The sequence below is a fragment of the Eulemur rufifrons genome, chromosome 8 (genome assembly GCF_041146395.1).
Source record: "Eulemur rufifrons isolate Redbay chromosome 8, OSU_ERuf_1, whole genome shotgun sequence".
In the NCBI taxonomy this organism is placed as follows: domain Eukaryota; kingdom Metazoa; phylum Chordata; class Mammalia; order Primates; family Lemuridae; genus Eulemur; species Eulemur rufifrons.
This window is the reverse complement of record NC_090990.1, coordinates 81,175,791-81,202,947: the sequence shown is the minus strand read 5'-3', so window position 1 is coordinate 81,202,947 and position 27,157 is coordinate 81,175,791. Positions and strand designations below refer to the sequence as shown.

The 27,157-nt window shown below is 43.2% G+C and overlaps 2 protein-coding genes across 3 annotated transcripts in view; one reads left to right on the top strand and one right to left on the bottom strand.

Annotated features, from left to right (window-relative positions):
* Positions 1-3,099, top strand: part of NME7 (NME/NM23 family member 7) — a 196,312-nt gene extending 193,213 nt beyond the window's left edge. For both annotated transcript variants that reach the window (XM_069480205.1, XM_069480204.1), the window contains exon 12: positions 2,125-3,099. In XM_069480205.1, coding sequence (XP_069336306.1) covers positions 2,125-2,157 — 33 coding nt within the window. In that variant the 3' untranslated portion in view covers positions 2,158-3,099. The remainder of the gene's footprint in view (positions 1-2,124) is intronic.
* On the bottom strand, positions 2,220-25,468 carry ATP1B1 (ATPase Na+/K+ transporting subunit beta 1). Its single transcript, XM_069480206.1, has 6 exons — positions 24,901-25,468; positions 20,374-20,502; positions 9,022-9,177; positions 7,156-7,340; positions 4,551-4,631; positions 2,220-3,651 (listed from the first exon to the last, which is right to left on the bottom strand). Exons 1-6 carry the CDS (start codon positions 24,995-24,997, stop codon positions 3,388-3,390), a joined length of 912 nt encoding a protein of 303 aa, XP_069336307.1. The 5' UTR covers positions 24,998-25,468; the 3' UTR covers positions 2,220-3,387.
* Positions 25,469-27,157: the final 1,689 nt, after the last annotated feature.

Below are 27,157 nucleotides of genomic sequence, written 5' to 3'. Positions count from 1 at the left end.
TTGGCTTTTGTTAATACCATACTTTCAAACAAAGAGCCCTAAATTTTAGTTGGCCATTTATCCCTTTCATGATTATCATTTTTAAGTACAACCTGAAATTTTATTTATTATTTTTCTTTAAAACGATTCACTGCTATACTTGAATAAATTTGTTTGACTGCCATAAATGGAAAACAACTTGTTTTAAACTATTTCAATTACTTGTCCTTAATCAAAGGTAATAAAATAAATACAATGAAAATAAAATTTATTAAATTCTAGCTAGATAATATTGTTTGCAGAGGTTCTGAGCCCAAGGCCTGTCACCCTTTATTTGAAAGAGAGATTAACCTGAGTTGAAGACATACTAACACCACATTGCAACTTTCCCTCAGGGAATATGATAGATTGAAAAGAGAATCCTTTTTCTCTCTCTTCAGTAACTATTTCAATGTTTTGGATTCCAAGCAGTACTCAGCCCACCTTTGAGAAACACTGCCTTTGAAAAATCGCTTTATATTCTGTGTGAGGAATGAGTATTTGATTGACTGGACCTGTGTGAAAACCCCTTTCTTAGATGTAAGAACACTCCAAGGAAAGTAAACAGCACTGTCCCTATGCCCAAGAAATGTGTCATCTATGAGGGGTCAGAATAAGCTGATAATACAAAAAAGGAAAGACATGATAAATGTATAGAAACAAAAATGTCAGAAATACACAAGTACTTAACACTAGAACGAGAGCTGCAGAGGAAAGAAGATAGAGTTTTGTCTGTTTTGTTAACTGGTTCATCTGTCTATCCCTAGCTCTTAGAAGAGTGCTTGGCACATAGTATGTATTGAGTGGAAGAATACAAACCACCTTCTCCAGTCTCCTAGTGTTGATACTACCCCTAAGAATCACAGGAGGGAAACAGGTTGGCACAATCTGGAGAGGTTAAAAGAAGCAAGATTTGAAGAGAATCTTGGAGAAAGTGATAGGCAAACACACACAATGGCTCGAAACAGGTTAGGTTTCTCTCACCAAGGTGGTGATCTTAGAACAGCCTCAAAAATGCAAACCACCCTCCAATTTGAATAAATGCTCCCCTTTCCTCAGACCTAAAGCCGCCATTCCCCTTCTTGTTCACAAACATCACAAATGGAAGACTCATATACATACTACAAAACAATCCAGTGTTTCAGCAAGACAAACCATGTTCTATTATATAACTTCTGTTTCCATAAATGTGCGTTACTTTTTGAGAAACAGTTTCATGTAGGTATGTTGTTAGTTTAAGGATTTTGTTCTTTTTCTTCAACAGTTGACAAGGGCTCCTAAAAACTTTAAAGTTAAGCAGTTGTGTAATTTTCGACAGTTCCCTTTGCTTTTTGTTAAATGGAATCATTGTTCCTCTGGTATTAATTTGTCATGACAGTTTGTTGCTCTAGAGATAGCAGAGTCTCAGGTAATATTTTTAAAGAATAAACAGAAACAAATCAGCAGGATTATAAATGTGGAGCAGCAGGTGGGACTCGAAGCTGTTACGGGCATTTGAGTTACGGCCCCCAGGGCCCCTGGGAGCGAGGGGGTCTGTGTCTTGTCTCCTAGGAGGGGAGCGAGGGGAGCGAGGGGACAGGCCTGAAGGAAGACACAGCAGCACAGCTGCGAGGATTCGCCTGTGCTGCGGCTGCACAGGCTCTGGGGAGGGTTTCCATTTCAGAAACGCGATGCCAGGACTGTAGTTCGGGTATTTCCCACATTGGTTAAGTAATACCACATCTTCAGCTCAGTTAAACCTGGAAAATGTTTTTCAGAAACCTGATTTTTGTGTTCTTTATAAATGAGGCTAATTTTTTTTAACGAAACTGCTACTAAGTCCAGCTTTATTCTTTTTAAAACAGACATACCTAGTGCAGAACTACTAGGAACCAAAATTTTATGTGTTGTAAACTGGGTGAAGTAGCACTGCAAAATATTTCTAAAATCGAACTTTAAATTAAAGCTTCATTGATTCCCTGCCTCTGATTAACTCAGTCATCTCTGTGGGAAGGGATGTGCTTTGGAAGTCCAGTATCCAGAGTCCTGCCCACGCTCTTGGGCAGTGTTAGGTGGAAAAGGCCAAACTCCCATATGGACTAATAAAATCATGTGTTTGTCTTTCAGGTTCAGTATTTCTTTAAGATCTTGGATAATTAGCAGTATGGAAGTAAAGAAGTCACGGGTTGGGGCAAGACAAGAGTGAATCACGCACATGAGGAATGTGTTCATTCTTTTATTGTCCATTGTTTTAACCTGACTGAATACAAGATCAACAAGAGCACTGTACTCCTGGCAATTATTACATATGTTAGAACATGGATTTTGCACTGTAGACAACATTTAACACCAGTCTATGGGGTACTGCATTGCTTCTTATAAAGTTCAAAATAAAGATTTATTTTCAAACAAGTGACTTTGGTTTATTTCATACATTACACTTTTTCTTGCAGAAAAAATAAAATTGTACAACTGCATAAATATAAAATTCTTCCACCATGAAAATGGTTAAAACATTCATAAAGACACAGCACCAGCACGTGATGCCTCCAGAGAAAGGAAAAAAAGCAAAGGAAAAGAAAATGTACAAAGCAAATTAATTAGCCCTGTCACTAGCTAAAGTGATGGGCAGATCCACATCTCAGACACAGCTGTAGAACATACTGGAGGACAAGGGAAGAGATGTCAAGACAGCATTCAATACGAAGCACAACACAACCCATCACCTTTTTGTGTTTTTCTGTAGTGTCACTTAAAATTTAAAGGGCAGTTCCCCCATGACAGCCCCCCGCCCCCAGCCCCAGGAAAAAAAAAATAATAAAGTAAGACCTAACACCACAGGAAAAGACTATGGAGTGTGTTAAAAATGCTCATTGATGGGCCATTATCTTTGAAAGAGCCAAAACAAAAAAAAAAAAACAAAAAAAAGTACCATGCCAGTTTTATTCCCATTGAATATTTACACCTTGGACAGCAAACCTTGTTCACATAAAGTAGAAAACAGATACAATAAAACATGGCTTGAAAAATGACCAGAGTATGCACCTATAGTACTGTACACTAAATAAAATACACAAGGCAGCAATACTTAGGGGCCAGAAACACTGCTTACTACAAGTCAGTTATGGAATCATAATTTACAGTAAAAATGGGCACGTCCCAAGGCTCAATTTTTATTTTTCTTTTGTCATTTACAGTAGAATAAATATTTTGTTGCTATTGCTACACTTTAAATTTACATTCTAACCTATTAAATGCAGAAAGCTAGTGTAAAGCATATAGATTAAGTGTAGGTCCCATACGTATGACAGTTTGTTCAAGACTAGTAGGTTTGTTTTTGTATCTTTTTTAACTTATTAAATGGCTAGTGGGAAAGATTTGTGCTTGTGATCAGCTCTTAACTTCAATTTTTACATCAAAGCGTCCCTGAAAACGGTCTTTCTCACTGTACCCAATGTTCTCACCATACGCCTTACACTCTATGCGAATTTCAGTGTCCATGGTGAGGTTGGTGAACTGCACAGCCAGCAGGGGCTGCAGGTACTTGGGCTGCAGTAGTTTACCATAGTAGGGATAATACTGCAGAGGAAAACCAGGGTAGTTGCCCAGTCCAAAATACTCCACGGTTCCAATTTTATCCTTATCTTCATCTCGCTAAAAACCAGAATGAAATGCAGTATTAATGGCTCACATCATAGATCACTACTTGTGCTCACATACAAATAAGACTTTCAACCCAACAGAGCAGTCTGCAAACTACTGTGAGAGGAAAGAACATACACTCAGCCTAATCTCATAGCAGCCTTGAAAAATGCTCATAAAAGCAGGCTATTCTCATTATACAAGTGGGGAAACGGAGGCAGGGGCCAAATAAGCATTTCTCCAAGCCAACAACAGCCTCCTAGAAACAGGACCAACACTGTAAGTCAGAAACTCCTTGGTGCTGGCCCAGTAGATGTTACTTCCGGTGACATTATCACCAAAGATGTAACTATTTGCCTCTCACTTTCGTGTCCATTTCCTTTCTTGGTGCCAGCATAAAATGGCACTGTTTGGGCATTCCCTTTCTGTATTCTGCCCTCTCTGTCTCTCTCTCTAAACTATACATCAGTTTTTTAGATATTAAGGGAACACGTACTGACTGTTACCTTAATCTTTCAATATTTAAAAAGAGAAACCCAAACCACAAATTTTTATGTGACATTAATTTTTAAAAAATGTTGGCCTCAAACTTTCAACACTTGCTGTGGTCCAGAGAAGCACTTCTGTGAACTGGTTCACCACTCAGTTCTATAAACAAATATTCCAGTGGATTAAATTCAGATACGTAAGTTTCTTGTGACAATGCAGAAACTGACAGTTTAATTCTTGTACCTTTCTGTCCTTCAAAGAAGTTTTACCTAGTATAGCTGAAATTCAACATACTGAGACTAACACCTGGAAGCAATGTTTCCTGTTTCCTATATGAAGATTTTACCTCTAATTCAAACAATCTCACTCATTCCCTCGCTCTTCCCCTGCCACACCCTCTGTAACCCTAAATGTGCCCTTACCTTGCCAGTGCACTGAACAGGTAGGACATATGGATTATACTTCATCACTGGGTAAGACTCCAAGGACTCATTCTTGGGAGGCTAAAAACAAAACTCATGTTGGTCACTAGGATTATAAATAATTTTTTAAATTTCTGAAAAATAAAACAGCTTTGTAGCCCAAACAAGTACACATTGGTCACAATAAGTCAACCAAAATAACAAAACACTTCAGGATGGCAGAATGAATGACTCCCCTAACCAGTCTAGGAAAGGCTGTGTTTGTGATTTTGTTGAAATGAAAATAATCACCTAAGTAACCGCAATAATTAAGCTGTGCTGCAGTCCAGTGCTAAACAGAGCTTCTAATGGTGACCCTTTCCTTAAGGACACTGAGAAATAAGAGCCAACCCAAAAAATAATGCTCATTATTTGCTAAGATTGTATTACATGGGAAAGTTGATTGACATTTCTGTTTTTATAAAATGTAGGCTTTTTTCCCAAGCCAGGAATAAATAATGCCAGCCTTTTCCCTCAAGAATGCCACCTTCAAGTAAGCTTTCCTTTTTTTTTTAATCTCCAGGGGGTAGGGGTGAGCGACTGCCATTGAAGGAGTTTCTTTCCAATTCTGTTAGGAAAGTCCAATGTGGCAGAGGTGAAGGCAGCACTGCCCTGAAGGAAGGGTTGTCCTGAAAGAGTGAATCCACTGAAAGGACCCAGCGTACAGACTGAAAATTACTACCGTAGTGAAATATCCAGAACCTCCCCTCCGACATCCCTGGTTCAAATCTACCTTAGAAGAAATGTGATGGATACACATGGCAGGAAGACGGTCACTTGCTTCCTCATGTCAGCATAACATGTGAATCTGGAGATGTAACACATACCTCATCTAACCAAAGTCAGATAAAATGGGCAGTTCTCTCCATCAGTAGGGAATTAATATTTTTGTAATACTATTTTTTTTAGTACAAGAAAATGATTACCTGGATTTGACTCTTTTGGAACTTTCTGCCAGCAATATATTTATCATTAAAAATAGGAAGAGAAAATGCTTATTGATTAAAAAAAAAAAGTTGCCAGAATCTATCCTCAAAGGGTAAGGAAGGCAGCGTACCAAGCGAGATGCTAGGGTACTGTGACCTCTGACAGAAACACTTCCAGTGGCTGACTCGCTGCAGATTTGGGTGGGGACGATGAATAACGAAATGGAAATGGATAACCACCAAGTGGAGGCCAAAGAAAAAAGAAAAAAAGGATTGAAAAGAAAGAGCTGAATTCATCACTTAACAGAATATCTCTGTAGATGTGGGAAGAGATATGAATAGTGCCTCTGTGGGGTACAAATGCCACTCAGTGTCTATGATGAGGAACATCAAAATCAAGGTACTCAGAGAGCAGATATTAAGATTAGTCTTCTTTCAGCCACGCCACACCAATTCCTTTTATCGCTAAATAGCTGATTGATCTTGGTCAAGTGTTCCCTAGCAATACGAACATCAAATACATTATGGCATAATGGTTCTCACCATTTTTCTTCCATTATCTCCTAGCCTAAGTGGAAAGAAGACTGAAATTCTGTTGAGAGGTACATTAATTCTGCAGAGATCCGTCAGGCCAGCCAGCCAGGCAAGCGTCCATCCACTCACTCATTTTTGCTTCTGGTAGCAAAAAAGGAGCTTTCACGCATCCTTCAGTTAACAAAACTTTTCATCTCTACATTAATTTTCTTTTAAAAGTACTATTCATGGGTAACAAGCATTATAGAAACAAATTAATAGCCTCAATAGAAAATGAGTGAACAAAAGAGCCAGCTTTCAAAAATGAAATGAGTCAATTCCTACCAGAACTAAAAACTACTCTCATAATGGCAACATTCATATGGGTGATTGGGGGGAACCTTCTGGGAAAAGCCATGCTTAAGGGGAAAGGAAACATTGTTTAATTCATGATCTGGGAGGAATGGGGAGAGAAAGAAATGATCAGTTTTACAAAAGTAGAGATAACACTAATACATTTTTCCTTCTTTTAAAGAATATAAACTCACCATATGGTGAGCAGTGCCAATTTGCCATTTTTCAGTGATCTCAAGTAATGTGCCCATCATAAGTTACAACAACACAAAAAGCCAATAGCATGGTTATCAAAGTTCAGTCTAGATGGTGTTCAACTTCTATTTCTGGAATGAAATCACTCAGAAAAAAATGTTATTTTTTTCAGATTACCAGACAATTCTTTGGAAATATTCTTAGGGCTCCAAGAAGATCAAAACCAGACTACACAAGCAAGTCATTTTTAAATTTAAAAATATCTTTTTCTATTTTTACTTTTAAAGAGTTTATATTATAGAAAGTTATCTAGATATCAAGAAAGAGTATTAAAAACAGGGCCACAGGACTCACTTCAGCATCTGGTTTTGCCACTCAGAATTTTCTAACTTTGGAAAATGCGATTAATGCTCTAACTACAGGAATCAGGGTAGATACAGAAGTTTTTGGTATTAACCCTACTGATTGGACTTCAAAATTGGCACTTATTGTCTTATACTGTCTTCTTGAATCAATTAAAGACTTCATCAAAAATATGAATGGCTCATCTAAATTCTATAATTTAAAGTATTACTTGCCTTAGGTTTGAAGCCCAAAACTCGGTTGAGCTTTATAATGATGCACGGTTTGCCCTCTTTGTAGCCATAAGTTTCATCATTTATTCCAGAGCAATTTCCCAACCAGTCAAGCTTGAATCTGCAGACCTTCCGCTCTCCTCGTTCATTGTTAAAGTCTCCTCGTTCTTTGGGTTCACTGGGCACATCTAAAAATATCAATGCCATTTTTATGTTATATCAGCAATTCCCTTAGCACTGCTGAGAAAGGAAAAGGAACTTTCTTTCTTGTCACAATTACCTAGTATAAGACAGGACCATTCTGCATTTAATGCATGGTCTGAATTAAGCAAGCTTTTCCAGCAAGCCATCTCTCTTCACTGACACTAAAGAGAGATTTTACCAAAAGCAATAGTTGGTCCACGACCCCACACCAAAGCTTCGTAATACTTGATCAGTACATGATATTTGGTCTCTGGCAGTATTTCTCTTCCTTTAAATAATGGATTACTCAGCTATTTAGAAGACTGAAAGGAAACTGGATCATGCTGTGTCAGGAGCATCATTTATACAGGTTAACATTGGCTTAGCTCTGCAACAGGGATATTATAATTAGAACACAAATGAAAAGGACTGTCAATATGTTCAGAACTGAAAGGTTTTTCTGTCAGAATTTCCTGGAGCTATGCCTCTAATTAGCATGTTAAACAGTAAAGAAGGAATAGGAAATAATTTTCCTTTTCAACCACCCTTCTAGTTAAAAAAAAAAAAAAAATGAGTTTCTGCCTTTTAAAGCTATGACTTCTTAGAAGCATTTGTTCAACTGAGAAATTTTATTCTAAGATTTTTAATTCATACCTCACATAAAAGCCAGAGAAAGACTAAAGGAATATAGAATTCAAAGTTAATACATAGCATGCTGCAGGAAAATGATATAAATACCATCATTTATATATGTTAAGTTTGCAAATTATTTTTCTTTCGAGTGTCTCAATTTAATCCATCTCCTGTGGAATGATTCACCCTGGTTATTATTTGGGCCTTTTTAATTACTGCAAAGTAAGATGAAAATCTCATTTAAATTCTAATGAGAAAAATCCACAGTGAAAATGATTCTTTTAAATTACTAAATCTTTCCAAAATTACTTAAATGGCAATTCACCCCATTCTCTGACCAAACCACAGTATGCCTTATAAAGAACTGGCGTTGGTAAGTGCTGGAATTGAATCAGAAGGGATAACTAACTCAGAGAGAGCCTTTTTGGGGGCAGGAATGAGAATATGAGCTGGGAAATCCACACTCAAGGTATCAAGGAGGAGGACAGAGGGCAATGACTTAATGAAACTAAGAGCCACTCTTTACCCTTCAGAAGTCATTTCTTATCCAAAATGATCAGCTGCCTATGACATATTTCATTATCAATCCCAACATGGATCTATAAAGTCTACTGTGACCATAAATCCTCCTTCGTCAGTATCAGTGTGGTGGTAGTTAATCACACCAAAGGGTCAGTGTGATGGGAGAAGGCCCTGTGCACTCTTCAGTAGGGAGAACTTTTGGGGGAGGATATGGAAATAAGCAGTTGTACTTTCCAGTGGGTGTAAGAGGAACAAAACGGTGCCTGTGGTCTTTAAGTCTGAATAGTAAAAAGCAGCCACATCTAGAAGTGTTTTAAGGAAGACACCTTCCAAATGCAGAAAATAATAATACTTAAGGCTACATTATTTCTTTCATTGCATCCTCCTGCTTTTAAAAAAAAGTGTCTTTAATATGGCAGGGGTCAATCTTTCATTATTTCAGGATTCTCAATCATCAAATAAAAAATAATGGGAAATAAGAATTAAAGAAAAGGAAAACTAACCACAAACATCTACAATGAGTATACTTACTGCCACAGTCTTCAAAAATCATGTCATCCTTCTGGGCTGAATCTTTGTACTTTTCCAGAAACCTAACTATGTTTAGTATATATGGGTCATAGCTCTTGGAATCAAGAGGACGAAAGGAAATTTCAGTCTTTTGGATCTGAGGAACCTGTGTTAATCCTAGACCCGGAAGACAGAGAAAAACAGAGAAAATCATTAGTGGGAAGGCAGTCAACCAAGACAATTCAAAAGCAGACCTTCCTTATACAAAACATACTTTGCTAACCCCACCTGGCTAAAAAGAATGGGTTAAATTCTTGCCCCCCTTGTGAAATCACTCCTCTGGCATTTAGATGAAGTACCGATGACTATGCCTTACTATCATATATCATTTCATTTCCTAGCAACAACACTTCATGATAGGCATCATCTCTATTTTATGAATGAAAACACTGAAAGGTTAAGAACCTGGCCTAAGGTCTCAGAGAAAGTGGTGGAACCAGAATTCCAAGCCAGGTGTGCTGTCTCCAAAGCCTGTTATGTGTCTCGTACCCCCACATGCACACATTTTTTAAACATGCAAGCGAGCCAGCATTGTGTGCAGGTGGCTCTTCCCTCCCTAAGTGCATGTGAACACTGGGTACGGCGGTCGTCTTTTATACTCCTTCTTGTCAATGAACTTACAACCTTCCAGACTCTCTAGACTCAAGACTGTCTAACAGAGAGATTTCCTTAGATCTTTTAACCTCAGTTGGATCTTTCAACCTAAACTGGAAGAATTTGGGACATATGTGCAGTGACCACTCCTGCTTTCCAATCCAGAAGTCCGAGCATGTCAATAAAATTCAAAGTATGTGCACCTCGGATTTGTACTAACTAGTTTATTAGATTCTTTAATATCCAAAAGCCTCTGCCTTCATAGGACTTCCTGGATGTTTATTTGAACGCCACTACACAGCACTATTCAGAGGCAATGGTTGGAGAGTCGATCGCAACTGCATTTTATTCTAGGCCTGCCAGATAAAATACAAGATGCCTGGTTAAATAGGTATTTCAGATAAACAATGAATAATTTTGTAGTATAACTATGTCCCAAGTGCTACATGAGAAATACTTACATTAAAATATTATTCATTGTTTACCTGAAATTCAAATTTAACTGGGCATCCTGTATTTTTATTTGCTAAATCTGGCAACCTGATTCTACTCCTCAGTACCCAGATCAGCCCTGTTTCTTTTGGGCCCCAAGGAGGCTCTTCATCCCAGTCCTAGACTAAGGACTGCGCCCTGGCCTCCCACCACCGCCTCCCACAGCAGCCGCACTCAGGGGCTTCTGAAACACGCAGCCTCCCAGGCTCCGCTCTGGACCCGCCACATCCTAATCTCTACAGATGGGACTTGAGAATCGCTAAGCACCCTTGGTTTAGAACTACTGCTCTAGGGAATTAGAATTTGAGAGTGGCAATAGTGACGCAGATATGAAGACAATGACGTAATTGAAGTGGAAGTGGTAACTATTTATATTAACTATTTAGCAGCACCATTTGTGGGGCCTGGGAACCAGGCTTCAGTACAGCTGGACTAGCTGCTATTATTTTTTCTAGCAATTGAGGGTGGCTTTGAGCTTCAAGGCTGTCAGGTAAGGAGGTGGGCTCAGGGAGCCGGGTGGGCATGCTTTTCCAGGCATGTAGCTCCCCAGAGGAGTGATGGGAGGGACAAGAAGACAAGGAACAACTGGAGAGAGGCAGAAGGGTGCCCAAGACAAATGACTTCAGAAGTGACATTGAGAATCATCTCGAAAAGGATGATGTAGAACCTGAATAATTTAGGGGGAAAAAATTCACTGTCAACAGTGATGGGAATGAGTCAAAGGGGAAGTAGCAGACTTTGCTCATAAAAATATCTTCAGTTTAAAATAAAGGTTATCACAATTGAAAAAAAAAATTTTTAAAGCTCACAGAGAATTATTTGTATGTCTAAAACAATTTAAATACACCCCGAACAATCTTTTTCTAAATTGAATTAGAAAATTGGCATTGTAATCATTTATAGTACAAAGAAGCAATATAGTAAAAATAATAGATACCTGCAAAAATAAAATGAAGGTGACTAGAAGGCCTCTGCTGAAATTTAATGCTTGAGATAGCAATGGTGAGTAGAGTTCCCCAATGAAGTGGGGAAGGCTGGCTGGTTTGAGTCGTAAAAAGACATTTAGGTCAGGGTGACTTGCCTGGACGTGGGGGAATTGCAGAGGCAGGGCCAGAGCCAGAGGCTCAACAATACTTAGAAGAATGGGGTGTTTTCCTGGAATAATCTTGGAATCAGAAGGGAATGGAGCCTTCAGGGACAGTCACACCCGAGGAGCCACTGGAAGGGCCTGAGCACAGGCAGCCAGAGAGATGAGAGGTAAATGCCTTTGAATGTGTCAGGCAGGAGGTTCGCCAGAACCTCTTCCAGATCGAATGCAGGAACCAAGGGGTGGCCTCGTCTAACCTTGAGGAAGGTGGGAGGGGGAGAACTGTGCTGAAGGGACGAGGGGTGATAAGAAACAATCACGCAAGCTGTGGCCCACCAGCAGATTGATTGGGTGATACAGCAAAAAACAAAATGCTAACAAAATGTAAATGAGCCTGGTGTGAGATACGGAGAGTATCACCCAACAAACTGAAAAGAAAGTAGCCCTAGAAGGTCATACGGAGAGTAGACATGGTAGGACCAAGATTGCAAAGTGTGTGTCAGTCATTGTCCCCTCTGGCCTGGCTTCAACTGGCCTCCCCAGTAGTTTGTGTCTGGCTTTCTGGCTGCATCTGGATTGTTCTTCCAGTTGCTCAAGGTTCCAATTCCTTGATGAGTGTACAAGCAACAGTGATGCTACTTCTCATATTCTTGCAGAGGAAAAAAAAAGAAGGGAGGCCAAGAGCAGTGGAATCGCAGCACTTTGGGAGGCCGAACTGGGAGGGGGTTGCTTGAGGCTAGCAGTTTGAGACCAGCTTGGGCAACATAGGGAGACCCCATCTCCACAAAAAATAGAAAAAAAATTAGTCGGGTGTGGTGGCAAGCGACTGCAGTCTCAGCTACTGAGGAGGCTGAGGCAGGAGGATTGCCTGAGCCCACAAGTTCAAGGCTGCAGTGAGCTATGATATATGACAATGCCACTGTACTCCAGCTTGGGCAACAGAGCAAGACTATGTCTCGAAAAAAAAAAAAAAAAAAGGAGAGAAGAGAAGGAGGAATTATGCAGAATGTTTTCCATGCCAAATCCACAGTTTCCATTATTAAAAGTGACCAGGTGACACCTGTCAGATCCCAAAGCATTAGCAATTCTCACTCAGTCCTCTGGGCTCTTTACTAACAAAGTAACACTACCAGTGCATTTTGCAGGAGCCTAGGAGCTATGGTCAAAACTACAAAACTAAGTTCATGTTTACCCAGATACCTATACTAACCCTTCTTATTTGCAAGCACCTCTGTTGTTAATCATCTACAATCTGATTTGTGGGGATAGTAGGTATCATTGTTCCATGCAGTGGTACCACTGGCCCAGAAAAGAGTGATACGATTGGTCTCGTATCTCTCTAGATAGGGAAAAGAAGAAATAATGAAAACCAAGTCATGGAATCATTCCACTTTCTACCTGAAAGCCCGAATCCTTCAGTAAGTATAGCTCACGATCTAGCCCTGACAAGTGCATGTTACCATATGAAGAAACGCAGGTCAACGGTGCTTAAAGAATCTTGACTTTGTTCTTTATAGAGAAGCATCAGAAATTGATGAAACCAAGAATATGCTGCACAGTTAAGCACTGGGTCTTAGACTCTTGTGACTTGCCCAGCTGGATTAGACCCTGGGCCAAAGTCTCTGCCTGTCCTTTCCATTTTAAGTGATGCAGAACATAAGCAGAAGGAGCCGAGGAATGACAGACGATCCCCAGGAAGCTCAGCTGTGTCTTACTCTCTCCCAAGGGGTAACATTTCCCTCTAGAGTCTCTGAGGGGGCCTTAGAAGGTGGGAACTAACATAAGCCTTCGTGGCCATTCCTATAAGATACCCAACTTCTGATCCAAATGTTGTTTCCAGAAAACATAAATGATTTGGGTTTAGGTCACGTAATCAGCTACTTTGAACATTCCCCCAGGGAGTGCAAACATACTTATTTTTTATTGATGCATATATAAGTATATATATAAAAATATAAATACAAGTCCAGGAGGCCACCCCACGGGCAGGTGGCCATCGCTTCCTTGGTAGATCTGCTCTCCTCCTCGCATTTCTGCAAGGCCTCCCACTGTCATCCACTAGCTCTGCCTCCTCTCTTTTCTTTGTCCAGATTCTGACAGCTTGAGAATTTCTCCTCCTGGAAACCACCACAGATCAGCCCCCTGGCCTGTTCGGCTCTGGAGAGTTCTCTGATGAGATCTTTTCCAAACCATTAGGAAAATTCATCTTCTCAATAGTTATTTCTCTAAAGCAATTCGATACTCACAAGAGGCAGAAGGTCCTTTGAAAAGATGTACAAATCCTTTAAATAATTTACTATATGTTTATCAGACTACTGCTAAGAAGAGATAGAAAATAAGAGATCAGATTTGGCAACTCCTTTATTACAGCTGGTCACTGATTTATAACATTTGCGTTATTAAGATTTTTCGACTTTATGATAGGTCTACCAGGGTATTAGATGCATTTTGACTTAAGATGTGTTATCAGGACGTAGCCCCACTGGAAGTCGAGCAGTGTCTGTATTTTGAATCCACACACAAGTTCCCCCACCATGACATTCTCCAAAGGCTGCACAAATCCCACCCTGTTGACTGCGATTCTTACTAGCCGTGTCCAAGCTAGATCGATACTTTTCCACTTGTCCCTCTTCCCGCTGCCCACTCCCCTTCAAGCTTCTAGTTACAACTTTGACAAGGATGAGCTTTGTTTGCAGTCATAACTCCCTGAGGCCAAAGACAGAGGAACATCCAATCACTGGCTTATGGTTTCAAATTATATTCCAGGAAGCAAATCTAACCTTTTGCCTCGCCAGTCTTCTGAACTTGAATTTACATCAGATACTCTAAACGGGCATCATTTTCCATAGAAACCTCCAGGAGGGTCTCCATATGACTAAGAAGTACACAGGAGGCTAAGAAATGCTCTTAAACATAGCCATGCACACAGTACACACTCATCATGTGTCTCCTATACATTCCAACCTGAAAAGTAATTTCCAATTAAAAAAAATTGGGGGAGAGGTATAATTATACATATACACTCATATATATATGTACACAAATACACATATGCATATATGTGCATACATATATATACACACACACATACACACACACACACACAAATATAAATTTTCCCTTCCTTTTAAATACTACTCTGCAGAACCTAAGATATTTCTGGGTTTTGGTTTTTATTTTACATTGGCAGGTCAGTATCAATTTACCTAACAAAATAAAGGGAAGGGCACAGGAAAAAAGGTGCCTTTGTGCTTTCCTGAAAGGAGGTGAGTCAAGAGCTGCCTTTGACTCACCATCTGCACCTCAGGTGCTGGCTTTGATGCAGATGCTGGGATTGGCCAGGAACCAATCTCCCTGCCTTCAGGCACATTTGCACCCTCCCCAGACACCCAGAATCTGCTCCCTTTTAAAAGTCTTAGACAAATGAATTACCAGACTGTCTCTATAGCCTATTCATGTTTAACCACCCTTGGTGTACAGAAATCTTTCCTCCTGTCTAAGTTAAATGTCACAAACTCTGATTGAAGGCCCCTCTCTGTTTATGGGATTACTCTTTATCACAGTCTTTTTCCTGTGAATGCATATTCATTTTCAGGCAAGCAGAAAGAAAATATTTAGTTCCAATGATCTATTTTAAAAAGTGCATATAATTCCACAGAAGCTTATCTTTCATATTTTGTATAGCTCATAATTGTGCTTATTCTCAGAACAATAAAAGACAGGTGCCACTTTTATAAAAAGAACATTAGAAACAAATAGACAAATCCTAGTATTTTTTACATTGAATAAGCTTTTATGTTCAAGGTCAAACTGAAGAACAAGTACATATAGTATATTTGACTTGTCTAGACATAAAACATAACATTTGTTAAGTAACCAATATCCTGAAATAAGATACTGTATTTATTATACACGATATCTGATGAGGTCTAGTTATACACATATGTGGGAAAAGATATACTTTTCTGGTTAGCAACTACTGGATAATACATCCCTGTTCCCTTTCATCTCCCCAACTTCTATTCTTGTCTGCATCCGATGGACCTGCTGGTCATGCAATTACTAACATGCGAGCACTGACCAACAATTGAGAGTAAGCAGTCCAAAAACTCCATCAGATTTTATGATAGTAGCAGTGGAACCCATGAGGCTAATGCTCTTTCCACTACCATCTTCCATGACGGAGCCCTTTTCCATGCAGCAAAAAATCCTTAAATGGAGCTTCATGGATTCGGCATTCTATTTTCACCATCACCCATGGATTTATTACCTAGTCCCACTTATCAGGTCTCTGCTCTGCTTACTCATCTTAAAATGGTATAGAGAGATCCATTTTTCTGCAACTCCAAGAACATTTTTAAGATAATCATGAGGCTTCCCGTGTATCCAGGAGATGACTTATTAGTCATAGCCTTGTCTTTAAAAATAAAGAAGGTAAGATGTTGAAGCCTGCCAGTTTCCCACCCTATGCCCTTCACTCAACCATGAGACTGGGCAGTAGCTTCTGGAAATCATAATTGATTTCCAATGCTAACTCATCCACAGCCTCAAACTCTGGGAACAGGTTGGCAGGATCCATTTGAGGATGGGAAGAGAGGAGGAGAGGGAAAGTGAGAGGCAGTCGGACCTGTGTGTGTGTATATATATATATATATATATATACACACACACACATGTATATATATCTCATGTCAGCTAAGAGATTACAAATCAATGGATTCTAATTGGAAACAGCAGAAAAACACCTTACTGGCACTTTGAAATAACAATTCATCCAAAATATTAGGAGGCCAAGTGTTTCTAATTTCTCCTTTGGAATGTGAGTGAGAGAATAATACAAGTGTGATGTAGTCTGGGGGAAAAAAAGCCATTCTGAGATTGACATAATGGCTTCTTAGGAATTTTACTTAAGCTGAGATTTAATTATAATAGCTTGTACCCTAATAGATTTTAACACTAGCTATTTCCCTTTCACAATCAGGATGAAATTGAAACTGCTGTGGTGCCAGTGTGGCCTGTTGATCTTCATCCACGCTGCTTTCCCGCCCGACTCTGGTTACCAACATGCCAAGAGTATGACCCTTTTAAAATGAATCTGCTCGCACTGAGCGGTCCTTACTTCAGAGCAAAACAAAAAGCCACCCACAGCCCTAAGAGGAAGAACAGGTGTACAGATTCATACCTGCTTACCAGGAAGCAAACCAGCTGGGAATCTCCCTGGACCCACCACTTGACATACAGTGACCTTCATTTCATTCCACTGGCCTGGGGTGGGGTGGGGGAAGGGCTGCAGCGGATGCTAAGAAGAGACTTTTCCATTACACCACTGGGCAGGCAGCAAGGCAAGCAGGGTCAAATCACGGACAGGGCCTGGTGATTGTGAGTATGTGTGTGTGTGTGTGTGCGCGCACATGCCTGTGCTGTACACATGCCTGCTCAGCCTCTCCAGCACGGCTCATTGCCGCGTCTCTCCCCAGCTCCAGCTGCACTGATGGAGAGGAAGGGAGGCTGCTGACCACTGCTGCGGGACTCTCCTAAGAGGTTTCCTCTGGGAAAAAGCTTGACAAGGGCTAACCCAACAAGTGTGGACACGTTAAAGGGAGAGATTGCAGAACAAATACAATCTCGTTTAAATTCACTTAAAATTATTTTTAAATGTGTTTCCTAATCCAACATTTCCCAAAACCCTTTTCATGGAAAACTAAGGTTTTACTGACGGCATGAAAATCTAAGTGTGCAGAGCATCCCGGCCGTATCGTCCAAAGCTCACAGCCTGGAAACTCAGTATGCAAAAAGAAGAAACTGCTGCTTCTAGTAAAAACGGAGGCTGCTGTCAATAGCTACCCTTTATTTTAAATATCACCTCATTTAATCCTCACGGGGTATTATTCCTGTTTTATAGATAGGAAAACTAAGGCTTAGTGAGGCTAAGTAGTGTTGGAGTGGTAGAAATTGTATCCAACTCTGAAGTCCCTGCTTTTCCTTCTCAGGTCAACTTTATTGTGAATCTATGTGTAATAGCTTAGGGTCTCAGGGGCTGCTTTGATATTTAGGTTCGGCAACATAAAATTGCCAATAACCAGTCATTTTTGATCTATGCCAATAGAAATTTAGTATATCTCAACTTAATATCTCAGCTGAGGCTCTCTGTGCATTCCAGGTGAAGTGGGCAGACCTGCTCCAGTACCCCACAGCAACAAGACTTCGTGAGGAATATCACTGGCATTAATGGCCACCATTGCTCAGGGCCAAGAAACCATACATGTTATCTATTTTTTCTTAAATGTCACTTTTATAGTTTAGCCCTTTCTTTGAGATTTTTCACATTTGACCTATCAGCTTGTTGAATATTATAGACAGACAGACTCAAATGTACTGCACAATTGCTCCTGCTTAATATGGCCACGTTCACACGTTATCTAGAAGAGATCTAATTACAGTGTATTCATTCTGGTGTGTAAAGGGCAGTCAGCCAGTCAGCCAAATTCAGCTGATAATAGCATTAATAAGTCCTTATATCATTAAATGATATCCAATCTTTCACATCCACTAGGTGCATCTGGCTTAAATAGACAATTTTCTTTCTTTAACAGTCATGAAAATGGAGGCTTAAAGATATTAATTTGAAGCCAAAAAATCGTCAGGATATCCTTACAGTCATTTGTTTAGTCTGCATACTTAAGGAGTCCGTATATTTAAGGAGTTATTTCCTAAGCGAACTACAATTTCTTAAGGCCAGAAGGAGGGTCCAGTTGGTGTCCCTCAGAGGACACGAAGGGTGGGCTGGCCGTTGGGGGTAGGCCAAGGGCTGCACTTCCTGGCAGCCAGCACCCTGCCAGCTCTCTGCCGCCAGGCCTCCCTGATCAAAGGTTACCATCATTTTCAAATGAATGCTTATAAAGGCACAGAAAAACCCCACAGGGTGAGAAGAAGGGAGAAGGGCTTGGCCTAAACTCTCAGCCAAGGTGACAGGGGAGGACAAGGGAAAGAAGAGACAGAAATTACCAAGACAAAGAACCCAGGCGACAGAACAGGGAAGATGGAAGATCAAGGACTTTTCCATGAGTCAGACCAAAGGACAAGAATGCATATTTCCAAGATGAGCCACCAGCATTTCTTTGGGGAAGTGAGGGTTTGTCAGGTCTGTCCAACTGCTGTGAGCGCACTAAATATAGGTACTAGGAACGTGTCTTTTGGGAAGGGGCTGGAAGGAGTCGCAGGGAGGCAGGGTGACAGGGTGTTGGAAGGGACTGAGCGCCTCAGCCAGTCCTTTGATTTTACAGGCAAGGTCATTTCCAAGTCCCTACTTACAAAGTCAGGCACTTTGGCTAGTTCTTTTCAAAAGTGAAATTCCCCTTTCTGCAAAGAGCCTAATTCTTAATTTTATTAAAGGCGGACTCCCCAAAGTTTATATGGTCAAGGACCATTTTCTAAAAGCTAGAAAATTAAAGAAAATGCTTGACTTTGTGTTCATCTTTCACTTCGAATAGATGAATTATAAAACGGCTTCATGACTGAAGAATATCTTTTAAATGGCAAAACAAAGAATAAAATCAAACAAACAAAAAAGAATCTACACAAATTTAAATTACTACTATTTATGCTGCCATACAAATTCTAATGGAAGAGGACATGAAAAGACAGGCCAAGTTTCCTGTCACAGGAGCCAACGTAAAACACGTTTACTTAAGATTCTAAGCTTCTCTGCGAACAGCAGAATTCTTCCTCCAATCTTTCGATAGACACATCTCTTTCGGGAAACAGTTGACAGAAACTGTGGATTATTAAGCAGGTTTTAGTCATTTTATACACTTACACGTTTTCTTTTTCCACTTCCCAACTTCCCCAGATCTAAATTTATCTGCAAATAGTTTGGGTTTTTCTTACGGTGGAGAACTATTTGACTTAGGGCGATACAACAATGTTTGCCAGTTTTGAAGATTTTCTTCTGCGAGTCCTTGCCACACCCAAGGAGGTGGGCATGACAAGTCTGTGACAGGCAGCGGCACTTGATCTACGCTGCTCAGGGCCATGCAGAAGATCTCAAGATTGTCACCTAAATACAGCTGTTACTAAACCGTTGCCCAGGGAAAGGAGAGAAGGGACAAGTCATTGCCACCCTCTAGCAGCAGCCTCAAGGTCATTTATAATGTGAGAACCCAGAAGTTATGCAACACTTCCTCTCTCTCTAGGTCCTCCAGACACTGATTTTAGAAGAGCCAGACAGTAAAAATGCACGTCTGTTGTTGTTCCCCTGCCTTGTCCTGTTGGCGTCAGGGGTGATGGCAGTGGGCCTTCCACAGTGTTTCGTGACTGGTGTGGACACGCACAGCTACACACTGACAGCACCCAAATCACAGCAGAGGACTCGTGTGGCCGTTTGCATTTCTCTATGATAAGCTCTTCATTCACCCACGTTTTTAGAGCTCAAGGAAATAGTTAATTAACCTGCAAAGTGGGTCCAGAAAGCCAGTACATAGGATTCCTATTAAATAAACAGGTATAAAGCCAGTAAATAAGACTCCTATTAAAGAAACAAAGGTATAAATATTGAGAAGTGAACAGAGAGAGTGACTTTGTTCAAGGTCAAACTGCAAATCAACAGCAGTGGGGGAAGGAACCCCTGAAGCCACGGCTGCTCTCCTGTGAGTAGGTGCCCATTTCAGAGCTTCTCGTCAGCCGTAAAAATAAGTTAACCTTTAAAACAGGAAACAAAGTGATTTTGTTAAAGGATTTATCTGAGTCATAGACCCCTAAAGAAGTGAAGTGGGTGTTAGAGTGGAAAGGCCCTGAGAGGACCCCATAACCAGCCCCCCTTGAGCATTTGGGCTACAGAGACTACAGCCGCATCAGAGAACTCTGCTCACAGGCACAAAGCTGGCGGGTAGCGGGCTGGGCCACCGACCAGGGCTCTTCCCCCTCTCTTCAGACCTGTGCAAATAAGAGGTCCGCAAGCCCTGGGAGCTCTGCCTGCAATGCGGGTAGGAGATCTGGCTGCAGCACAGAAGTTCCTCTTTTTCCTCTTCATGTGTGGTTTAAAACTACCTTACAGAGCAATTTTCAAAAGAATTCATTCTCAACCGAAAAAGTGACACCCATTTTACCTCTGGAGGAACAGAACCTATTCATGCTGATTTTACCTGGTGGGGCCACCCGGTCCTGATATGTGGGCTTAAATTCACTGATGGTGAGCAGCATCACTTGGATGGTTCCGATGAAGATGCCAGCCAGGCAGCCATAAAATATCACGTAGAACAGAAGGATCTTAACTGCAGGGAGAACAGACAGAAACAAAAGGCTGTGATACAGTCATATGCTCAGAATGAAAGTCCAATCTTTCCAGAGATGAACCAACTTCCTTCCTGGCTTCCCCTCTGCCCTGTTTCTCCAGAGCTTCCTTTTCCAACACTGACCAAGAGATTGAACCTCACTCCCACTGACATGGGGTAAAAATGGGAGGCTGGGCAGCCCTCCATTACGGTGTGTGTGGAAGGTCATTAAGGACATGATCCTTATAGGAAATAATTTTATTCCCTAAATAAAAAAAAATCAAGAGGCTCACCAATAAAATCTAGAGTTATGTTTGTGTGCTTATGCAATGCATTTAAAATATGATGATAGACTCCCTTAGAGACATCCGTTTTCTTTGCTTGCATATCCTTGACATTTAAATCCTGCAATCCAGGCCTGAGGGTTTTTATGCTGTGACAGAGCAATGAATGCTGAGAATTCCAGTGCAGCTCTCCTGCTCCTTACTGTCACCCAGCCTTCCGTTTGTATTATTGACTAAGCACACTGTCTTTCTTCGTAGAGGACAAGACAAGGGAAAGGAAAATCCTATAGTAATAACAACCAGTACATTTGAATTTCATCTTCTAACTGGAACCAGAGCAATGACTGACTTGATGAGCTGCATTTTAATTTTCCCACAGTTAACAAGATATCACGATGGAGGCTGAAATAGCTACAAAAACAAAACAAAACAAAAAAAAAAAAACACCACCCTGACACATAGACTAGAATGAGGCTATCAGTTACTGGTTTACTAGGATTATCTCCCTGATTAGCCGCATAGTAACAGGCTGTACTAGGCACTGCCTGGCAGCCCTGTGCCAGCCAAACAACTCAACGTGAATGCAAAAGTGGGAACAAGTCAACTGGAAGGTTATCGAGTCAGAAACATGACGGCACAAAAGAGCCTTAGGTTACTTGTAAAAAGGTCCAGATCTCATGCATTGAAATGCCAAGATACTTGGGGAAAAGCTACAGAACCACGAGTCTTATTGAAAAGAAGTGTATGTGGGGGGGAGGGCGCAGGGAGGGAGTGGGTACACAATTGCCTGAATAAGCCATAGAGCCCTCTCCATATATTTAAAAGCCCACCTTCCTGATCAGGCACTAAATAGTCCAGAGAAATCAGACTATAGAGCTGTTAAAAACAAGCAAAACACGCATAAAAACACATCACAATACTTAATCATAATCCCTTTTTCTCCTATTCAAAAGAAAAGAACAAGGAAAAAGGCAAAGATATAAGCAAAGATAAAGAAGAAACAAAAGGTTGTACTACAGCAGCACAACTCAAATGGTTCCCTCCCAGCAGGACAAGGGTTAAGTGCTGCATTCTGTATCCAAGCAGCAGTAGGCAAATGGCAGGGCTGTGACGTGAAGAGATCTGGAAAATTTTTCCAGTGAATGCTCCTAAGGGGAGCAAGAGTTGGTATAACACAGTCAGCAAGAGAGCTGCTGTAGCCTTGCTTCACATTTTCTCTTTCTTCTTGCCCATTCCACCTCATCTTGGTGATGATCTTAGCTCAACCTTACACGTCCCTTCTAACAACTGGAACATTTCTGTACTCATTCCCTGGACTCCAGATACCTAATTCTAACAGCATAAGAAGGTACGTAACTGAGGCTACAGCTGAAAATACAGATCGAGCAATGGAAAAATAAGTCATTTCACAAGCACACTGATTAAACCCACAAATGTACAATTTTTCCATTCAGCCCACATGATATCCTAAGAAAAGGGAGGAATTTTCCTAATTTTGCTCCAAGATGTTACTTAGCGAAACCTCCCCAGTCACTGCTGTGAGGGCACTTGGTTAGAGCGGAGCGTGGGGGACTGGCAGGGCCAGTGCAGTAGGCTCACCCAGACACCACCAGGGGCTGCTCCAAAAAAAAAGTCTGGACAAGTCACCCAGCTAGCTGGGGGTGGTGGGGGGGGCACTCTGGGAATAGGCTTTGGAAGCATTTTCCCCTTCAAGCATTTTTTTATTTCTTTTTTTTAAAAAAACAATGTAATATAGAGGTTTTTCAGTTAGGAAAAAAAAATGTACTCTTCAAAGGGTCACAGACAGATGGATAAAATGTCATCTGGGCCCAACTGTAAATATAAAAACCTACCAATGCTTGAATTAACTTAATAAAAAGGTGGAAAGCACAAAGTGATTTGCATGCTGTGATTTCTCCAGCAGGTGACAGGAGAGTCTCCTGCATCCATCTTGGTAAAAATCTACCTATAAGCAAAACTGAGCCAAGGGCATCCTGCCCTCGTCCCAAGGGCATCCATGTTGGGCCCGGTGCTGGAAAAGGGGCATTTTCTCCATAGGAGAAAGCGATCGCTGCCACTTTCTCTGCCTCAGAGAAGCTCTGTCATTTCTTACATTGCCGGAAAGAAGCACAAAACAAAAACGCGATTTTTAGCCCAGCACCTGCACCCTGGAAAACGGAAGGGAAGAGGAGGCAAGCACAGCAGTCCTGGCGTCTATGTTCATAAATCAGAGTGCTGAAACCTTGCTGGATGTGATATCCACACACAAATATTAGCACAGACGTGCACACACACAGTCTGTCTTCATAGACATGCTGCCCAATAAATGTCAGCTTAAAGAATGAGTCGGTCCATACTGCCTGACCCTCTAAAGCAAATATTATTCTAAGAAGAAGAATGGAATTGGAATGAGGAAAGAAATATATTTTATGAAGGTGAAAAACACAAGAGGGCAAATTGTGCCTCGAGTCAATGCAGCCCCTGCCTCTGAGACGCAGCAGGGTCAGACCACCAGGGAAGGAGGCCCCAGTTAACCTGGGGACAAGGGCACCCATTCCATTCCGCAGTGCGCCTCCCAGGCCACCCTCAAGTTACACGGAGTTGCTAGGGAGCTGGCAGGGAGCTGTTCATCCTCCACACCCCACAGTTCTTCAGGTTTTCCCTTCCGCATGAAGAACATGCAGGGAGCTACCTTAATGCCTAAGACACTATAACAATAATCTCATTGGAGAACACAGTCTCCTCAAAATAAAATGAAATATAAAAGCTAAAAGCCATTACTTTAAAGAACTACATTTTCCATGGCTCAGGGATAGCTGTGCTTCCAGCAATACCTTGGAATGAGACTTCACCTTGACTAACCTTGAAGTGTGATGCATTATTAACCCTTTAATTTTCAATCAAGAGAGATTCCCTACAGGCTGCATTTTTTTTTCTTTACAAAAAAATATATATTCCAGCTTCTTCCATTTCAAAATGTCAGCTAAGCACTATTTCCCTGACTCATTCTCCTGTCAGTTCTCACTGATCCTCCCTACCAGCAACTGCATGAGCCCCTTTTCAATGCTCCCGTATTGACTGTGGTGGCAGTGCTGGTGCTGGCGGTGCTGGCGATGATGAAGATGATATTGGAGGAGGAGGGGGCAGTGATGCAGCAGGGCAGGGGGAGTTCCCTCCCTCCCTCCCTTCCGCAGTCACGACTCATAGATTCGCCTACAACTCTGCCCTTCAAAATGACCTTTTTCAAACAAAAAAAAAAAACACCCTTCCGGAGTAGGGAAGGGAAAACAAGTAAGGTATCTAATTGTCAATGGGAAAAAAAGTCCATCCAACCAAGCAACAGGCTGAAGAAAATCTTATAAGATGAGCTGCTTCTGCGTTAGTGCCATTTATTTCTTAGACTAACCCTTCACTGTAATCAACCCAAGCTCCTGATCCGCAGCTGTCTGTGTAGATTTTGAAAACAACAGACTTTGCCATGTTTCAGGCCAAGACTGGGAAACAGAGTCCTGACATGGAGCTTACTGGGCCATTTCTGGGCTGCGATGACTCTGGGGGAGGTCGCTGGGGGAAACCCTGGCCATCGTATGAAATACTGCAGTGTGCATGGAGTCCTCTCCTCCCTTCTCTTTCCTCTCTCGAGGTACATATTTAGACTGGAAGAAAGATGCTGTAACACACCCTCGCCTGCATTAGATCTGACTGATTACCTCATGAGATTCTCTCGCAGCCCCAAATCTCATTTTTTAAGGACTTGGGACATGACTACAGGGCAAGACATAGTCACCCACAGACTGCCATTCCCAGGAGGAAAGGGCTCAAGCGATACAAGGTAGGACAGACTGCAAATTACCAAGACCAGATCGCTACAATAATACATAACCTTCCCCTGGAGAGCTCCAGCCCCCACCCCGCACCCCATTCTGGGGACTCCGCATTCCGCACAGGACGACAAGGCCAGGCCGGCGCGACCCGAGCAGCGCCCACCACCTGATCCCTCTCCACCCTGGCCAGAGCGGTGGGTGCGGAACGGTACGCAGAGCCTGAGCAGGGCATGCGCCGCCCCCGGGAAAGACAAGGCATGGGGGGCGAGAGCTACAGACCCCGTACTTACACCAACTGCCACCAGTCCTGCCCAAAAACTCCTTCTTCTCCGAGTTCCAGATGAATTTCTTCCAACTGCCCTCCTCCTTGGCTTTTCCGCGGGCCATGGCGACGGCGGGTCAGCACCTGCCGCGGGCACTGGGGCTGGGTGAATGCGGCGTGCGCCCTCTCCGGCTGCCGGTCTGCGTCCCCGGCCTGGCTCTCCGCAGGCTGGACGCGCCGCTGCCGCTGCGGCTCTCAGAGTGCGAGACGCGCGGTGGAGGAGCTGAGGCAGGAGCGGGAGGAGGCGGAGGCGGCAGCGGCGGCGGGGGCGGAGGAGGGAGGAGGGACAGCGCAGGCTGGGCGGCTCCGAGCCCCGCACCTATTGGTGGGCGCGCGGCCGCTCGCGGGCTCTCTTTGGTCCGCCACGCGCTCCTCTCGTCCTTGGGGTGTGGGGGCTTCGCGAACCCGCAGCTGCGGCTCCCGCTGCCACTGGGGACGCGTGCTGGGCCCCCGCCTCCTCTGACCTCTGCAGAGACAGGCAGGAGGCAGGAGAGTCAGAAGGAAGAACAGAGAGGTGGATTGCGGGCCGGGCACACGCGCGCCCGCCACGAGCCGAGAAATTGGCGAAGGGCGCACGCCCTACCTTTACTATATACCGCGCCTCCGCGGCCCGGGGCCCCGCCCACTAGCGGCCTGGCTGGCCAATCGCCGGCGCGCAGGGGGCGGGATCTAGGGCCCGAAGGGGCGGGCGTGGGGCCGGCACAAAGGAGCCGCCTAGGCGAGAGGGGCTGGCTGGAGTGCGGGGGCGCGGAGAGGGGTGGAGGGAACCGAGACGAACGCGCAGGCAGCGTCGCGCAGCCCACTCCCCGCTCCCGCTGGGCGCCAACGGCCCCTTCCGTGGTGGGGTGGCCTGCACCTGAGTCACCCAGAGCCCTGGGGAGCCCGGCCAGGATGCCGTGACCCACTCCCTCCCGCCCTGCCTGCTCTCACCCGCGCGCTCTCGGCCTCCCTCCGCTGCAGGTCCACCTCTTCCAGGGCCTGGCGGGGTGGAGGAAGGTCACTCAGGGACGCCTGAGAGTCGGGGACTCTGCCCAGCTCCGCCCCGCCTCTCTGCTCTTGCACCTGCCGCCCCCTCGCACTCCCTGCCGCTGCGGTTGCAGTTCCGGCCCGTCCCTCTTCTTCCAGGCTAGCCCAGCCGGCAGCCCCAGTTCCTGACCGCCGGTCTGTGCTCCTTGTGGGCGGCCTGAACCACCTCGAGCAGGACAATTGCCAAACCCACCCTGGGCGGTAGCCTGGAGCCAGGGCTCGGGAGGGGTATCCCCGAGTGAGTCGTCCTAGTCCTATCGAAACCTGTTGCGGCTCACGCCAGTCTAGACCCCCGGGCGACAATGTCTGCAGGAGACCCAGCCACCGAAGAGTATCTTTGGTGCCAAGCGGCTGGTATTCTCATTGGCATTCTTTTATGCCCCCTTAGGAGTACCTACCACCATGTTCTGCTGTAAAATTCCTTGAGGCAAAGTATTAATGCCTTTGGGAAGACCTAGTTCACAGGGCAAGACGTTTCGGGCAGTCCTGGGCATTTCTACCCTTTATCTGCTGTTGCTGTAAAGCCAGACTCGGTTTCATCCCCCTCTTCTGAGCCCCTAAGCAGCTTCACACATCCCTCTCAGGGCAATGACACAGCAGAAAACACAGGGATGCTTCTGCAGTCACTGCAGAGAAGCCCCATCCCTGGGGGGTAACATGGCCCATCCTGAAAAGGAGGAATTCCCAGCCTCATCATATCAAGGATTACCCAACGCTTGTCCAAGCCACCCTCTGTCCCCAAGGTCAACCTTGCAGGCCTAAGGACGAGCTCCAGTTGATACTGAATGAGCTTTTTCCTACCAGCCCTTCTCAAGGCTCACCTGCAATACCTGTACAAACTTGAAATTTCCTGAAATTCAGGGGAGAAGCAGTCATCTATCCACACAGACCCAGAGGTACTGCTTCAGGGCTCTGTCAAGGGCAACTGAGAGGACAGTTTGTTGAGAAAGGAAGCCACCTCCTGCTTTGCCCCTATAGCGTTTGTGTTGGAAGAGCCCCAGGTTGGTGGTGGGAAAACTGCAGGAAGAGGCTGCACCTACAGATATGATACCCCTGGTACCCGTCAGGCAGAAGTTACCTCATGGAGGATTTTCCAGCAGGACAGGTCACTGGGAAGGGCATGTGTTTGTCCAGTGCACACTACACCCTGTGGAAAGCCTGTGGCAGAATCAGCCAAAAAAAAGGTGAGTGGGGGGGGG

Coding starts and splice junctions, on each gene's coding strand:
- ATP1B1 (XM_069480206.1), bottom strand. CDS start 24,997: ATGGCCCGCGGAAAAGCCAAGGAGGAGGGCAGTTGGAAGAAATTCATC. Junction 7,341..9,021: donor GATTTTTGAAGACTGTGGCA/GTAAGTATACTC, acceptor TGATATTTTTAG/ATGTGCCCAGTGAACCCAAA. Junction 3,652..4,550: donor CTGTTCAGTGCACTGGCAAG/GTAAGGGCACAT, acceptor TCTGGTTTTTAG/CGAGATGAAGATAAGGATAA.